Below are 18,182 nucleotides of genomic sequence, written 5' to 3'. Positions count from 1 at the left end.
TAGAGCGGTCGAGATCCGCACCAAGCATCAACCCAAAATCTTGTGTGAGAACTAAAACCAATCTTGCAGGAGACGCCCCTAATTACCATATGCTGTGTGGCCATGATCACTTTCCAAGGTCCTGAAGCTCTATACAAAGTAGATGCTTTAACATACCAACCACCATCCTGCACCCCATACTTGGCTGCTTTCAACTTCCTCCATAAACTACTTTCTTCCACAAAATCTCGAAATCCATTTCCCCAAGAGAGCTGAATTCATGGAGCTTAGAGGTTTTATACTGGCTCCTCTTTTCTTAGGTTTGCAAACCTCATCCCATCTCAACAAATGGAACTTCCTCCCATCCCTCGACCCATTCCAAAGAAAATTCCTCCTAAGCATCTCGATTTTATCAATAACGAACTACGAGCATTTGAAGAGGGACATAAAATAAATTGGCATATTGGACAACACAAACTTGATCAAAGTGAGGCGACCCTCCAAGGATAAGAATTTGCACTGCCACGAAGCTAACCTCCATTTGATCTTCTCAATGACCTTGCCCCATAAGTGAAGAGCCAACTTTCCAATGCAAAGGGGAAGGCCAAGGTATTTAGAGGGGAATGATCCAAGATGACAACCAAACTCCGAGGCTAAATAATTCAACTCCAATCGGTCAACATGGATACCCTACATTTCTAATTTGGCCGTGTTAATCTTCAACCCTGAGGCTGCTACAAAACAAACCAGAATCTTCTGCAGGTTTTGCACAGATTCCTCTTTCGCATTACAAAATAAAAGAGAATCATCCATGCAAAGGAGATGGGAAACTCTACTATGAAGACCCGCAATGTGAAACCTCGAGAAAAGGCCATTTTCCTCATCTTTGGAGAGCATCAAGCTTAGCGCTTCCATAACCACCACGAACAAATATGGTGATAGGGGATTTCCTTGTCTAAGACCTCAGGAAGCCCTGAAGAACCCCGTTGGAGATCCGTTCACCAAATCAAAAAATGAGGCTGACTGAATGCAAGCTCTAATCCACCCTCTCCACTTCGCGCCACAACCCAACTTCCGCAACATGTAATCTATAAATTCCCAATCTACATGATCATACACCTTCTCGATATCTAACTTGCAAACCGCACCACTCTTCTTTTCACAGTATCTATAGTCGATGCACTTGTGTGCTATGAGGGCCATATCCAGGATCTGGTGGCCCAAAATGAAAGCTTCTTGACTTTTGGATATCACTTTGAAAATGAGGTTTCTACATCTTTATATATATTTTGTTTGTTCCAGTTAAGTAATTGTTTTGTCAGAATGAAAGATTTTGAGACAAAAATGGCCATTATTTGACCTAACAATTGCTGGGTTCATTTTTTATTTCTTTCTGAATGATAGCTTTATTGATAAGGGGAACGAGTACAGCAAAAATCGTGCAGCAACATCAAGCAGTAAAACAAACACAACCGGGAGGACCTACAAACGTATCTACATGCATGGTATATCATGACATTCAATCACTAAAACAAGCACCAGGAGGCATAGCTTAGGGCATGTCACTCGTTAATTGATCTCTTCAATGCAAGTTACTCAATAATGGTAAAAATGGCCGTAACGGCCAGCCTTATGGCTGTTACATTATGGGCCATAATGGTCATTACAGTTCCCGTAATGGTGATTTTTTTAAAGGAAGAAAATGTATTGGCCCCATATCAGCCATTATTGCCCCCGCCCAGAAAGGGCGTTTCAGCCCCATATTCCATAATGCTTCCCACCATTACTGTTATATATAACATTCTTTTAGGCGAACTCACAGCTCCTCTTTTTGTGAGATAATCTTCTCTGTCATTCACCTCCTGAACTTGAGACAAAACTATCTGACTATTTCTGCACAAGTCATTCACTTCATCCAACATATCCTCTAATCTCCAGCGGAAAATGTTCAATGTTGCCCGCTTATTCATAGAATCCCCCTCCGCTAAGACTGGCAATGTCTGAAGCTTGTTAGCCAATCTGGCTGCCTCGCATCGTGAAGTCTCCTATCCTGACCAGCCCAAAGAATCTGGCAGTGGTGTTTCCTCTACAGTCTCGAGCAATCCTACCAAGCCCAGCCTGGTCTGGATTCCCCATAGAACACTCATCAAAGTTGATTTTGACAATGCCAATTGGGGGAGGGGACCAAGGAGCAGAAGGAGATAATCTATCATGCTGCCATAGAAGACTTCCTCTCAGTTTGACTAAAAAAACGAGCTGGTAATGGGATGGAACCTCGTCCCCTTTTGACTAGACAAGTAGCAAATTGAAAACTTTTGTTACCAGAGTATTGTTTCTACAATCTTTACCTTTGAATATTTTGGCTTTGCGTTCTAACCAGATTGACCAGATTACTGCAGGCACTGCATTTTTCCATATGGTTCTACCAATTTCACTCCATGCTGAAGTAGACTACTCATACAGAAGATCCTTAACCGAATCAGGAGAGGCCCAATATACCCCAAATCTATTCAGGATTGCATTCCTCATTCTGGATGTGTATGGGCTGTGGATGAACAAATGCTTGACTGATTCGGCATTTTCCCTGCACGTCCCAACTGTTAGGTATCTGCATGCCCTGGCTTTGCAAGTGGTCAACAGTAAGAATCTTGTCCAGACAAACAGTCCAAACAAAACACAGACTTTAAATGGACTACCAACTACCAGCTGACCATATTTTAGCAAAAGGACCATCCAACTGGCTTTCCCCATCGAGCAAATGATATGATAAAGATCAAACTGAGAACTTACCAATCGCATTGAGGGACTATATACAAAGATCCTCACCAGATTGCAGCACATGGATTCCTTCCAAGTGGGCAACCAGACAGGAGAACTGCTCGATTTCAACAGAAGATTGCTGCCCAAGATACTGCCCTCCAAATATAAGACCCTGACCTTCTAGAAGCCGTGTTTATCTCCCAGCTGTTGCAAGCATCGATATCCATACTTCATTGATTGAACTGAGCAAAAATAAAGATGAAGACCATCTTCAACATGCCTCCACCATTTAGATAGCAATACAATGTTGTAGTCCTGATACCCCTTACCCCAGGCCCCTTTGGCAATTGGTCTACAAACATCCTTCCACGACAGAAGGTGGAATTTTATGAGCATTATTCTCGTCATGCCATGAGAACTGTTTCATAAGGGATTCAATGGAAGCAGCAACTTTCACAGGATGATGTAAGATGGATAAAAGAAACATAGACAATATAATGTAAGGAGAGGAATTCTACCTCCAAAGGATGCTATTTTCCCATCCAAGATGCCAATCTACCGGCATACGTTCAAGAACCTTGTTCTAGCAGTCAGCGGCAGACCTTCAACCTGAAGAACTCCAAGATGCATTACGGGAATTGGAGGCATTATGGCCAAAGGTCTGCCCGAGAAGGCTGCATTTATCCTCCCCTACATTAATTCCTGCCAGGCTGCTTTTGGAGGGGATTCTTCTGAGGCCTGATACAATCTCAAAACTCAGTAAGATATCTCCGAAATTTGATGCTTCCAAACTGATGCATCACCAAATAAAAGGGTATCATCTGTGTATTGGATGTGACATATATGCAGATCCTCCTCACCTTCATACATCTGATCAGATCTGCATCTGCCAGTTTTTGCACCATCCTATATAGAGCCTTTCTGCCACTGTAAACCATAATGGAGAAAGAGGGTCCCCCTGGCCAATACCACTAGCCCTGTGGAAAAATCCTTTGGGGGTGACGTTGATGAGGATCAAGAAACACAGCAATCTGATGCACCTCACCCAATTAAGCCACTTGACGCCAAACCCCATTCTCTCCGGTGCATCAGACAGAAAGTTGATGAGGATCAAGAAACACAGCAATCTGATGTACTTCACCCAATTAAGCCACTTGACACCAAACCCCATCCTCTCCCGTGCATCAGACAGAAAGTTCCAACTAGTACAGTTCATGGCTTATGGAACTCTATTCACAAATTTGCTGGGTTCACTTTGCTTATGGAACTTGCCCTGTCAATGTGGTAACTGCCTTGGTGGTACTTGTCTTACCTTGTTGGTGTTTGCTTAGCTTGGAAAGGCTTGGCTCTGTGATAGCGGACGGGCAACTAGAATAAAGAAAATAAAGGGAAAGAATGGAGATTTAAAAGGTTTTAAGGAGAATATGCGAGGATTAGGATAGAAGAAGAGTATAGGAGATTAGAGTAGGGAATGGATAGATTTCACTGGAATCAACAACAGTGGGGGGTCTTGTTATCAGTACCAATACGAGGAAGAGAAGTTGACACCTCTACCTGCGAAAAGTTCATTCTTCAAAAGAAATCAGGTTATAATCTGTCTTTCTTTACCCACAAGAACTCTAAATAAGGCTACCCGATTGACTTAAGAGGCATATTACAAAAACACCCCTGCACAAGTCTTATTACAGAAATTTCCCCCTGCAAAAGACTCTACCTAACAAAAAACACACGTGCTTGTTGGGCTCAAGGGGGCCCAACTGCACCATGTAGTTGGATCATAACTGTAACTGGTTGGTCTATGGAGCCTGGAGAAGACTCGTGGGTCCCACCCCGACCTTGGTTTTTCGTTTGTAGACTTTAAGGCTCCCATCATCTCTCCCCAGCCTGGAAAAACTCGACTCCGGCGAGTTGGCAGCTTGGTATCTTTCATACAAATCTGGATCAAGACGCTGACATTCTGAAGCTATAATCCACGTGCAACTGGGAGCTGGTCTACCCTTCCATTTCATAAGGAACTTATAATATCCGCCATCCTTAGTAAACACCAACTGATTGTTGTGCACATCTTCAATCTTATCGCTTATAGTAAGCACGTAAGTTCCATTTGAGCCAGTAGGAAAGAGCAGAGTGCCAGCTTTTTGGACACAGCAAAGGACCATCTTGTTGAACATAGCCAGCGGGGAGTCCCCACATATGAACTTTAAAGTAATATTTTCTTGGAACCCATAATTGCTCTAGATAAACTGCTAGATCACACTCTCAACATCAGTTTTGGATTCACCCATGTTCTGTCTAGTGAAATTCTTGAAGAAAGTACCCTTCACGGTGGAAGGAATAGGCATGAATCTTTGATCTACATCCCATGTGAATCAATGATGAATCCTTTGGCTCCATAATGGACAGCTCTGCATCATTGAGTGTCAAAATGGCAGAATTTGCAAAGCCAATCATCTCAGCAGATTTTGTCTTGGCACATTCCCTCTGCAAAGAAGGATGATGGTCAGCAAGCTGAAATGGCAGAATGTCAGGGAAGAGACAACCATAGGAGTACTGACTAAACAAAGCAGTATGCCCTTCTAGTAACTCAACCGTCTTGGATAGAGCATTAAATATGCTGTCTTCTTCAGAAATGACAAAAGCTACTTCCAAATCTGCATACACCTGATTTTTAAGTAGACCACACAGAATTGCTGTGTGTGAGGGCAGAGCATTCCCAGAAAGGTATTTCAGGACCCCATTTGAACTAGGTAAACTTGATAGCTCCAGATGGTCAGATATGTCCAAGAAAAGTGCACCAAAGCAGAACTGGTGAGTGCCTCAGAATGTTCCATGCCTGTAATGACAACTTGTGGTTTCAGCTTCTTTATCAACTCAATCATCAGATCTGATTGGCGATGAGCTTCAATCACAGTAAGGACATCATCTGCAGTCTTGTCATCCTTAATTGCTGAAGATGTTAGCCACTCCTTGGGCAAGTGCCTTGTCAGATGTTCATCAACAACAGCCAGCCATGGTGAAAACAGTCGAAGAACATTCTTGATCGCTACAGCCCTTGACGGGAATACAACAACGTTATTGGAATTAAGAGGCATGTGATGATATATCCCCACAAATCCTGCAATAAGATTGCGAAATCGTGTGCTTCCAGCTGGAGTCTGGTAGGGGAAAATTGAGTTCTCTTTCAGAACACTGGCCAGATAAGCTAGGAATGAGATCCTCTCATCAGCTACTGAATCATCATCAAAAGATAAATCCAAGTAACTGCTAACGTCTTGGAAGCCATTCTTGAGAAAATCAAATATGATCTTGACTTGATTCGGTTGGCGAAGTTGGCAACTGTAAATTGATAAAGAATGTGAAATGCGATCACCAGCAGGGTGTCCCGTATCCGTTACGATACGGCCGTATTGGCTGATACGTAACGGTAACGGCTGACACCATTACGCGATACGGGGTCGAAACAGCCGTTATGGGCCGTAACGGCTGTTACGGACCCGTAACAGCTGTTTAACTTACCTTTTTTCTTCTTCTTCTTCTTCTTCTTCTTCTTCTTCTGCGGCTGCGGCTGCAGCCCCGGCTGAGGCTGCAACTGAGGCTACGGCTGCGGCTGCGGCTGCGGTTCTTTTTCTTCTTCCTCTTCTTCTTCTTCTTCTTCTTCTTCTTCTTCTTCTCTCTCTCTCTCTCTCTCTGTTCTTTCCCTCTCTTTTTTTTCTCTCTTCTTTCCCTCTTTTTTCTTTTCGGTTTCCCTCTCCTTTTTTTTTTTTCCGCAGGTGTACCACACAGCTTAGCTGCTGTAATAGGTACGTGTCATGCTAAGACGAGCACTGACAGTCCTCGAGCTCCGAGTTGTGCGAACGGTTCAAAGGAGATCAAAGTTACATGGGCTCCACAGCGATGTATTTATTATATCTACACCGTTCATCTATTTTTAAATATCATTTTAGAGCATTAGCCAAAAAATGAATCGTATCCAAAGATCGTTTGGACCACACCAAAAATAGCAGCGAGATGATGATTTTCACCGTTAAAAAATTCGTAGGCCCACCATAACGTTTATTTTCCATCCAATCTGTTCAAAAGGTCAAAAGGACCTGAATGAAGAGGAAAAACAAATTTCTTATTGATCCAAAAGTTTTGTGATCCCAAAAAGGGTTTCAATGGTAGACGTTCAATCCCCCATTGCTTTTTGCAGTGTGGTCCACTTGATAATTAGATCTGTATTATTTTTCGTGTCAAGCCTTAAGACGAGCTCGTCAAATGAATGGACGGTTTAGATATAACATATACCTCATGATCAGACCCACAGGACTTGCTTGCGTCAAATGAATGGACTGGTACGCGTTACGCAGCACGTTGCACAATTTAATAAAATTGTATACGTGCCACATGGGCCCCACCATGCTGTATGTATTTTATCCATGCCGTCCATCCATTTTGCCACATCATTTTAGATTATGATTCAAAAAATTAGTAAGATCCAAATCTCAGGTGGACCACAGCATAGGAAACAGTGGTTATAGAATGCTCACCATTAAAAATTTCTTAGGGTCCACTGTAATGTTTATTTTCCATCTAACCTGTTAATAGGGTCACACTAACGTGGATGAAGGGAAAACACACATGTCAGCTTGATCTAAAACTTTTGTAGCCCCGATAAATTTTTAATGATAGTTGTTTAATTATCATTGTTTCTTATGGTGCGGTCCACCTGATCTTTGGATCTGCCTCATTTTTGGGCTCATGCCCTAAAATTATTTGGCAAAATGGATGGACGGTGTGGATATGACACATTCATCACGAGTGAGGTCCAAAAAACTTTGATACTCGTGCGCTACACTTCACAATCTGAGTCCTACCTAATTCGGGCCCTTAAAAAATTGTACACGAGCCATGTATTAACTTAAAATTTACCAATTAAATTATGGACTGTAATTGCTAACTCAAAATGCCAAAATCAAATTGTTTGAATAGTTTTAATTGTTAATTTGTGGACGCTTATTTTTTAAAATAGGGTCTTTTGGTTTTTTTTTTTCATGATTCACTATCCAATAAATGTCCACCAATTCATAAGTGGGATAATGCCAATAAATTGCATGAATTTGAGGCTGATTTGGGGCATGGATTGGTCCTCCAAGTCAGCCCCAAATTGTCAACGCGATCTACCTGAATTTAATTTCATTTTTTAAAAGAACTATTGGGAGAAATGATATCAAATTGTCAAGTATATAAATTAGATATTTAGAAAATTAAATATATGAATTTTGTAGTCAAATTCGGGTTATCTGGTTCATAAATTCATCAGACAGTCCGATACAACTTCTCACCAAAGAGTGGACCGTTACACCACCATAAACATGTTCCAATTTATAAATGAATGCATATTTGGAATGCTTAGAATATTCCGGATTTAATCCATATTTTTTTGGCAAAAAAAATAATTTTGCGCCATTACGGGCCGTTACGCCCCCGCATTCGTATCGGTTTCGGAGGGCACCGTTACGCCAACTGATACCGATACGGGACACCTTGATCACCAGACTTCCCATAGGCCTAGGCTGTTTGAGAACAGATAGCTTTATCCTCATTGTAACCATCTTCAGATATTGATGCAAGAGTTGGTTCATAAGATCCAGACATGCAATCCTTCATTGTCAAACTTCCCATTGATTATTTATTTATTTATTCTCCTTGGCTCGGCCATGTCCCTTCTGAGGCATTGAACTTCACTTCTCATTTTTGCAAAAGCAGCAGGATCTGACAATCTCTTTCGAACCAGGAGACGTAATCTATGGCATTATGTTTCTAACTTTGCAATCTTCTTCACTCTCCAGTTGTTGCCTGTGTGATTTACAACAAAATCCTCTTTCTTCGTTCCATATTTCAGAGAAGCATTCTCTTTTTCCATAGAATCTAATCTAACCGCTAAAGCATTAAAATCAACCTCTGCCTGGGACTTGCACTTAAATCTTCAACCAAAATTTCCTTGACCTGAATGACCTTACTTAGATGATTGTTGTCAACATCTAATTTTGGAAGCTCCTTGTTTCCGCTAGTTTCCCTTCTAGGTTTATGCATGGCTTTTCGAAATCTCTTGAGGTCTTCATTACAACATCGTGGATCTTTTGCTCTTTCTTGTTCTCGGACTAATCGTAGTTGCTGCATACATTCCTTTAAGGCTGCATCCAAGTGAACTATCCTTTCTTCCACAACTACTCTCTTCCGCAAAGCATCCTCCAATTCTTCCTTGAAAGAGGCTGCTTCAGCTTCTACCTGCTCCCAGCCGGCAATGGCTTCCTCTGCCACCTTTGCATGCTTTGTCACATGATCATCTTTCGCGTTACACCCAATGAGGGCTGAAGGTAAATTTTCATTGAGATTCTTCATGGATCTTTCCTTTTCTAGTGCTTTGTCCTCCACATATGCCTCTCCCTCAAATTGCCCCCATAGATAAGACATTAGATGCCTTCTTTGGCTCGGCTCTTTTCTCCATTGGCTCGCTTGCTTTCATGGGTGTGAGGGAAATCTTCTTGCCATTAAATTTGAAGGTGAATGTGTTGGCCTCTCTGTGACTAAACACTTTTTGGTCATAAAGCCAAGGCCGTCCAAGAAGTATATGAGAGATGGTCATTGGAACTACATCGCACCAAATGGAATCTTCGTAGTAGCCTACCTTGAAGCTCACCAAGCACCTCTTAGATACTGGAATGGTCATGTTATTGACCCATGCGATCTTGTAGGGTTGTGGGTGGGCCTCCACTGGTAATTGTAGCTTCTCAATCAGTTCTTGCAATACCACATTTGAACAACTTCCCCCATCAATAATCAGGCTGCATACTTTATCACCTCACCAAACTCGGGTTTCGAAAAGAGCGGTTCGTCTCCAATCTTCGGTCTCGTCCTTCTTAGGAGCTACAAGTACTCTCCAAACGACGAGCCATATTCCGTCTCCTGGGCCAACTCATAAGTGTCTTAATGTCATACATCAGCTTCACATGGATCTTGTTCCCCCTCGGGTTCATTATCCTCTTCTTCACTGCAAACAACGTTGACTATCCGGGGGCAACGTGTTGCATAATGCCCTTTTTCACTGCAGCTATGGTAGTCCATGTCCTTGACATCCCCGCATGAATGACTTCTAGCAGGAGCCTCACCTTTTTCTGCCACATGCTGTTCGAACGTCTCACCATCTCCTGTGTCATGTGTAGGGTTTGCGGGTACACGATTTCTGTCACTCCTCAACTCCAATCGCTCCATGCGCATCTCCAATGCATCCATTGGACGCACCAAGTAGTCGAATTGATTTGCCATGTGTGCAAGCATGGCATCTCGCCGTGCCCGTAAATCTCCCACAGTAGGATATGCCTATGTGAGTCGACATTGGCAAGACCTAGGATCTGATGCCAAATTGATAACGGATGGGCAACGAGAATAAAGAAAATAAAGGAAAAGAACGGAGATTTAAAAGGTTTTAAGGAGGAGATGTGAGGATTGGGAAAGAAGAAGAAGAGTATAGGAGATTAGAGTAGGGAAGGGATAGATTTTACCGGAATCAGCACCGGTGGGGCGATCTTAGAGTCAACACCAAGATGAGGAAGAGGAGTCGACACCTCTACCAGGGAAAAGTTCTTTCTTCAAAAGAAAATCAGGTTACAATCTTTCTTTACCCCCAAGAAAATTCTAAATAAGGCTATCCGATTGACTTAAGAGACATTACAAAAACACTCCTGCAAAAGACTTATTACATAAATACCCCTTTGCAAAAGACTCTACTTAACATAAAGCACACGTGTGCTTGTTGGGCTCAAGAGGGCCCAGCCGCACCACCTAGTTGGATCGTAATAATGGCTGGCTGCTCTGTGGAGCCTAGAGAAGACTCGTGGGTCCCACCCCAACCTTGGTTCTTCGTTTGTAGACTTTAAGGACCCCACCACACTTGTCATTTTTCATAGCTTGGTGATACTCATTGCTTATGAAAAATTAGCTGCTTAGTAATTTCTTGGTGATTCATATCACATGAAGCTTGTCTTAGCTTTGATACAGTGTCCTTGCTGGTGGTACTCTGTAAAATTGATGCTTGGTAACCGTTGAAAAATGATGTCTGGGTTAGGAAAGGTTTATTTAGGCTTGGCATTTGGAAGGTGATAAAAGCTGCGTAGCCCATAGAGAGTTGGTCATGTGACAATTCATGGGATAGAGGTGTATGGTTAATTTCTAAGATGCATGGGCACCTTTTCCACATTGATTTCAGACTGTATTCAAGGTCAAGGGTATACTATTTACTAGGAGGCTGGCTGGGATTCACATTTAGGAATTATTGGTCCAGAATTCCTAAGATCTGGAAGATTGAGGCATTCCCCATCAGATCAAGGTTTGGATCATTGAGCCATGAGCCCCATGTGCATGGGGAAACCATGCAGTTTTCTATTGTGCTGGATTTGGTACATCTGGGGCATGTTTATCTGATGGGGAACCACATTGGATGTTGGGATGCTCAAGAATCTCTCAGATCAGAGCCCTTTGATCTTTGACTATTTTTCTTTGAATGTGGACTATCTCTGTATTTCCTTCTCAGCAGTCTATTCTTAGGTCATTAATAGATGGGATTTTCCAATCTTTAAGATTGATGCATTTCCCGTCCACTGTGGGACCCATCAGATCAAGGATTGGATTATTGAGCCATGAGCCCAAGTGTATGGAATCCTGTCTACCAGCAAACCATAACTTTGCTGATGCGCAGAACCCTAGAATTTCTCAATTTTCTGTTTTCAAATGCTGCAGTTCGTAAATGTGACGGAACATTTTGGGTTTTATGTCTAAAATTTTATATTATGCATGTTGTGCTGTTGTAAGAATCCAAATGACAGTTTCTTATCCGTTTGTAGTTATGCAATTAGAAATTTATTTCAAGTGATGGTAATAGTTCCGGGTCAACTTGCATTAATGTTTGCAACGTTTAGCCTTTTTTGCATCTTAATTTGGTTGGTCTTGCTTAACTTTCTAAACATGCAGGATGCCAATAATTGATAAATTTAAAGACATGGGAACAGTTGTTATGGGCAAAATAGAGTCTGGTAGTATCCGTGAAGGTGACACCTTGTTGGTCATGCCCAATAAGGTAGATTCTCTTTCTTACCTACTGGTTTAGATCTCTGTCTTCCCTGAATCTCCCCTTCTGCAGCTTATTTGACTGAGCTGTTTACATGTGGATCTACAGGCTAATGTGAAAGTTTTGGCTGTATATTGTGACGAAAATAAAGTAAAACGTGCCGGGCCTGGTGAAAATGTCAGGGTTAAATTGTCAGGAGTTGAAGAAGAGGATATTCTAGCTGGTTTTGTTTTATCAAGTATTGGTAGGTTCTTTCATTTATGATAAGCCATGTGGTTATGCATGATATTTCCATCAGGTTACTACAGTGACACTTAATTTTCTTAAAAAGGTAACCAAATTTTTAATTTTATTTATTTATTATTATTATTAAGACAGGACAAAAGGTTCGAAGTAATTACAGCCCAGAAAGGAAAGACCAAGCATTTTGGCCAAAATCCTTTAAACATGAAACCCACCCAATCACATCTGTCTTTGCCTTTTTACATGCATCCACCTCCGACCCACTCGTTTTAAAAGAAACAATTTTCTCTACGCCCAAATATCCTAGATTACAACCATCAAAACTAATCTCCACAAAACACACACAAACACCCCCACACTCCCCTCTCCCCCCCCCCCCCCCAAAAGCCAAAAAGAAGTCCACAATAGACCCCGACATTACCCAAGACACAATAGTCTCCCCTCCCTAGCATTACCCGATACACGTGGTTGCAAGTGGTTGTGTGCATCTGCAGGGAATAGTCTCACCTAAAAAATGGAGCGGGGACACCCTGTGTTGTCAAAAAGAAAAAAGACACTCCTACTAAGGCCAAAGACTTTTTTTGAAGATTATAAAGCCGGGAACTTTTGCCATACCTTCCAGTCCAAATGGGCAATGGATGCACAATCGGTTCACTGATTCCGTCCCCGTTAGGCACAACACACAACAATTGGGATCACGAGAGATCTTTTGTGAGAATCATATTCCGTCCCACCAACCAAGCAAATGCCACCACTTTAGGAGCACCGGATGACCAAACAAAAGATAATTGATCATGCTCTTCTCCCTAGGAGAGTGATGCAACAATTTGTAGAAAGATTGGACTGAGAAACACCCAAATTCTCCAAGGGCCACTATGGAATCCTTTTCAGCAGAGGATGGCTTGAGATGTTGGAGCCAATCTACTTACAAACTGGATCCTCCACTTATGTGATAAATTCCCACGACAAGGGGGAGTCCAAATGATATCATCGCACAGTGACACTTTATAAGTGGGTTTGGAATATGTCAGAAACTGGGATATGCATGTAAATTATAATTGGGGAAGCTGAGTCAGTGCCTCTTCAGAGAATGAGAAGTACCATGCTTCCATGTTTGTGTTGCACATGGCATGCATGGATGAGATTGGAACCATACATTTAGTAAGTCCAAGGGTGAATGGGCAGTCCCAAAACAGTGTTTTAGGTAGCTTATGCTACCTAGTGTAGCTTGGCCTTTGCGCTATGTGGCTCATGAAAATAGCTAAGTTGCGTGTAGCCTACACTATATGCTAATTTGTATACACCACACGCTGCATGCTGCTTAGCTTACACTAAATTTTTTTTTTTCAATAAAATATTAAAATTAATTAATGTTTTAAATGATTTCTAACATTTTTTCTATTTGCAATAGAAATTAATTAATCCTTCTAATGATTGTAGTAAAATAATGCAGCTAACAGTACTCAAATAAAAAATAAAAAATGCAAGTAACAGTGTTAAATCAGCGCTTTTGCCCCCCCTTTTTTTAATCTTTATAAATTATACTTAATCTTTGCTATATTTTTCCTATTATTTTTGGTTCTGTTTGGTTGCACCAGATATCATGAAATTTCATTATTAATCAGTAATTTAGTGCAAAATATCATGAAATTTCATGATATTTGGTGCAACAAATCACATCTTTAATTAAAGTTGTTTTAGGCTCTTTTGTTTTGTTTCTTTCTAATGTTTTTGTTTTTGTTTCTTTTACTTCTTTGTTTTTGTTTTTGCCGTTTGGTGCTTTAATACAATTTTCAATCTTCAAAAAAAAAAAAAAAAACTTTCATTAAAGGTGTAGAAATAGTGTGTAGCTTACAATAATAATCTATGTATTTTATGTCCCACACTTAAGAGGGGTAAATGCTACGCTACACGCTATTCGCTATTTAAAACAGTCCCAAAATGACATTGTTTACCTGGGTGCAAAATGGACATTAAAAAACAAAAATAATCTATGGAGCATTACTGAGAAAAAGTTCATTTAGTAGGTGGTTAGGATGGTCCAATGAAGACATTTTTTCGGTTAGTGGCTCATCAATGGTAAAGCCCACAGGATCATGGTTTGGATTGGATCATCATAAACATGCATCTAGGTTTTGGATTGGATCATCATAAACATGCATCTAGGGCACAAAATTTGGAGGTTTCACATGTTTGGATCAACATGTTTCTTAGTTGAAGCTATGATTTCTCCGCAGTCCGTTGACGGTTCCCTTCATGCTTCATGCAACTATAGTTTGAAAACTTCAGGCAGTTGCATTAGCACCTGAATGGGGTTGTGTATGTCCTGAACAATCCTACAAGAGCCTTTTGACACATACTATTAGGGTTTCGAGCCTCTTAAGGATATCCAAATTGAACATGTGGGCCCCACATATCAAAACTGTCCATTACATGGGCCATCCATTTGGATTTTTGGGAACTAATAGATTAGGAAAAAAAATCTGAAAAGAGAATGCTTTAGCCAATTTTATCACAAACGTACAAGGACCTTTTAACACATGGTTTGCATATCAAGCACAAAGGGATATCCAGTCAAGCCTCTTGACCCCACAGGTCAATTAGTTTATTAAGAGGGGCAACCCGATTGGCTCTTTGGGCCCAAGATTTGATTATGAACATTGATCTGGTCCAAACCGTGATATGATGCATATCTTCAGTCAGGTGAGTCTGCACCGTTGGCGTGGTCCATATATTCAATGTGGATGGTTGGATGTTCCACATCCTCAATATGGACAACTTGGGGGTAGTTTAGATATTTAATCTGGATGCTAGGATAGCCTTTATCTGTAGTTTGGACAGTTTGATGGGCCTGATCTACAATTTGACCCCCTAAATGGACCTGATCACAAAATCGGTCATATCTGGGTCTCAATCTGCATTAGTTTGCATCTCGGATCTCAAGGAAGGCTGCTTGATGGGAAAAAAGTTTTACAACTACTACTGAGAAAATATTAGTACATATTTTCATTTCTGAGGTCACTTGCATGATTCTCCGAAGTCCAAGCTATATCTAATCAGTGCTTCCTCATTGCAAATTAAATGAAGGGCCACATGTGCCCGGAACTCTCAATATGATTCTTATTATTTAAATTGGAATATTTTATTTCATTTCTTCGTAGTTGTGTGAGAGAAAAATTATATGCCTACATATCATTACAGCTATCCTTTCAGAATATGTATGCATCTCAAATTGTTCATTCTATTGGTATAATGATCTTAGTTCTTTCACTTGGTGTTCAATGCAGCAAAGCCAATAGCCGCAGTTTTTGAATTTGATGCTCAGCTGCAGATCCTGGAGTTGCTTGACAATGTATGTGGCTTACATTTTCACGAGTGTTTGCATTTTTGCTTTTGGACGTATACCATTGACATTTGATGATGCATCAGGCGATTTTCACGGCCGGTTACAAGGCGATATTGCACATTCATGCGGTTGTTGAGGAGTGTGAGATTGTTGCATTGCTACAGCAAATTGATCCTAAGACAAGGAAACCCATGAAGAAGAAAGTCCTTTTCGTGAAGAACGGAGCTGTTGTTGTATGCCGCATTCAGGTCTTCCCATTGACCTGTTATTTATGTTAATGAGAACTGATGACCTACAACCCATAGTACGGAACTACCAATTTTTTTATGCCTCAGAATTTTTGGTTTCGACCTTTGTGCTTGCAAATGCTTGTAAAAATGGTTTGTAGTTAACCTGCAGAAGTTTGTTGGTGATCAGTCATCAACATTGCATTTCCAGGACAGGTTGATGAATTGTTCATTATTGTCTTCTCAGGTGAATAACTTAATTTGCATCGAGAATTTCTCTGATTTTCCACAGCTTGGAAGGTTTACCCTTCGTTCTGAAGGTAACAAATGTAAAAATGCCTTTGCATTAGTGCTGTTATCTTGCCATCTCTATCTAGATCAGTTTCAAGCATTCAGTATATTTTTTAACAGGAAAAACAATTGCTGTTGGGAAAGTTACTGCCCTTCCCCCCTCAGGAAGCTCTGCATATTCCTCTTCAACAGTTTTGGGGTAGAAGGCAAGAAGTTTCTTACCTTTTGTGCATTCTCCTTGTTCTTCATATTTTACATCTTTGTTTCGTTACAGTTTATGTTTTTCTTTGTGAGTATTGGTCCTGAGACTGCAAATGTAGCTTAGACTTAGGATTCTGCATAGGTAGGGTCCATTGTTGGATCCAGACCATTGATCAGGCCCCATTGTCAACTGGGGATGCCCAACCCACCCCCAATCTCAGACTGGAAAATTCCATTCTTTTGGCATACTTTCCATTTGATATGTGTCATAAGTTGATATCATATATTATTAATATAATTATCCATCGATTATTGAAACTGTCAAATGATTCAAATCATAACAGGAAAACACATAACATATACTGATATACACTATCATGTATTCATGTGTTGATGATTAAGTCCAGGTGTTTTACCTTGTCAATCATAAAAAAATACAATCATAGGAATTAACTTTATTAAGATAAGAAAAAAACAACAAAAATATAAAAAACAAAGAACAGGTGAAACCGGTTGATCCATATCTCCATTTTCCCCAATTGATTTTTGAAAACATTCAAAAAATTATGGAATGGTTGAAAATACGTAAAACAACAAAATCACTGCACATGGTTAGTAGATCTATGTCCAAACAACAAATAGATCATCTACGTTGAACCAAATAATAATTTTTTATTTCCCAATCTGATTTTTAAGAAAGTAAAAAAAATAATAATTGAAAATTGCCAAAAGATTAGCAAAAAGACGTTAAAATAACATTATAGCATATAACCTACACTACCATTTTCAAAGAACTTAGATTTATGAGTAAACAACATAAATCTATAATTTCCCCAAAGAAATTTTGAAAAAAATAAATAAATTCAAAAATGCCTAGAAAGGCAAAAAAAAAAAATGACGGAAAATACAAAAAAAAAAAGGATAATTTAGTAGATTTTACATATACGATGTAAAACTATGTTGAAAGAACTTAAATTTATATTTCCCATAAAGAAATTTTGGAAAGAAAACAATTCAAAAAATGCCTAAGAAAGACCAAAAAATGATGGAAATACGAAAATAAATGAATATCAAGCAGCATTTACATATAAAAGGTACATCTACGTTGAAAGAACTTGGATTTATGTTTCCCCCAAAGAAATTTTGGAAATTTTATTTTATTTTTCAAAAAAATCCTAAAAAGGCAAAAACGGATGGAAAATACAAAAATAAATGAAAATCCAGTAGCAATGGTAGATCTGTGTTAAAAAGCAACACATATTTACTTATTATTTGATTCATTTTCCTAAACATATTTAAAAAATAAAATAAAATAATGACCAAAAAATGGCTCGAAAATACCAAGAAAACGTTATAAATTTTTTCAAAACAATACATCTGTCAAATCTGTAGATCTGTACTATTAAAACACACTTCATGCATCATTACAATAATCAGTTTAGAAAAGTTTAAAGGAAAAAAAAATTTCAAGAAATACCAATGTAAATCACAAAAAATGCAAAACTCCCCAAATCGAACACGAATCAAGCATGACTTGATCGATTTGGGGTTTAGGCCCTGATTCAACGCGATCACAACAAGAATATGAAAACAGTTTTTTTTAATTTTATTTTAATTACATTTTTTTGTACATTCCCCATATTGGTCCACCAGCCTTCGATCCTTCAATTAGAACAAAAAACTTGTTTTGATCTGTAAGACAATAGTAGATGTGGTCAGAAATGGGGTACAACAATCCTTGAGCTGAAACAACTCAAAAAGGAGATAAAAAGAAAAACTGGAAGAAGGTACGGCTAAAGGGGTTTTAAGCCCATATCAGTCTGACTGATACATTGCGACGTATTGGTCTCAGTCCCTGTGGGATAGAGTGATAGAGCAGGTTGAGAGGAAGCTTTCAAGATGGAAAAGCCGTTATCACTGTTTGGGAGGATGACTGACGCTTATCAAAGGGTTTTCTTGTACATGCCCCTTAATCTCTCTCTTCAAATGCCCTTGGCAGGTTTTGGATAGATTGGAAATACTAAGGAAC

General features: G+C 39.9%; 1 protein-coding gene across 1 annotated transcript in view; it reads left to right on the top strand.

The window, feature by feature from the left end:
- The window catches only part of LOC131234394 (uncharacterized), a 69,388-nt gene extending 52,377 nt beyond the window's left edge, over positions 1-17,011 (top strand). The window contains exons 11-16 of the mRNA XM_058231233.1: positions 11,749-11,854; positions 11,954-12,089; positions 15,376-15,440; positions 15,518-15,682; positions 15,909-15,981; positions 16,073-17,011. Coding sequence (XP_058087216.1) covers positions 11,749-11,854; positions 11,954-12,089; positions 15,376-15,440; positions 15,518-15,682; positions 15,909-15,981; positions 16,073-16,155 — 628 coding nt within the window. The 3' untranslated portion in view covers positions 16,156-17,011. The remainder of the gene's footprint in view (positions 1-11,748; positions 11,855-11,953; positions 12,090-15,375; positions 15,441-15,517; positions 15,683-15,908; positions 15,982-16,072) is intronic.
- Positions 17,012-18,182: the final 1,171 nt, after the last annotated feature.

Source organism: Magnolia sinica, chromosome 19 (genome assembly GCF_029962835.1).
Source record: "Magnolia sinica isolate HGM2019 chromosome 19, MsV1, whole genome shotgun sequence".
Lineage (NCBI taxonomy): Eukaryota > Viridiplantae > Streptophyta > Magnoliopsida > Magnoliales > Magnoliaceae > Magnolia > Magnolia sinica.
The sequence above is the reverse complement of the archived record's forward strand: the minus strand, read 5'-3'. Positions and strand labels throughout refer to the sequence as shown.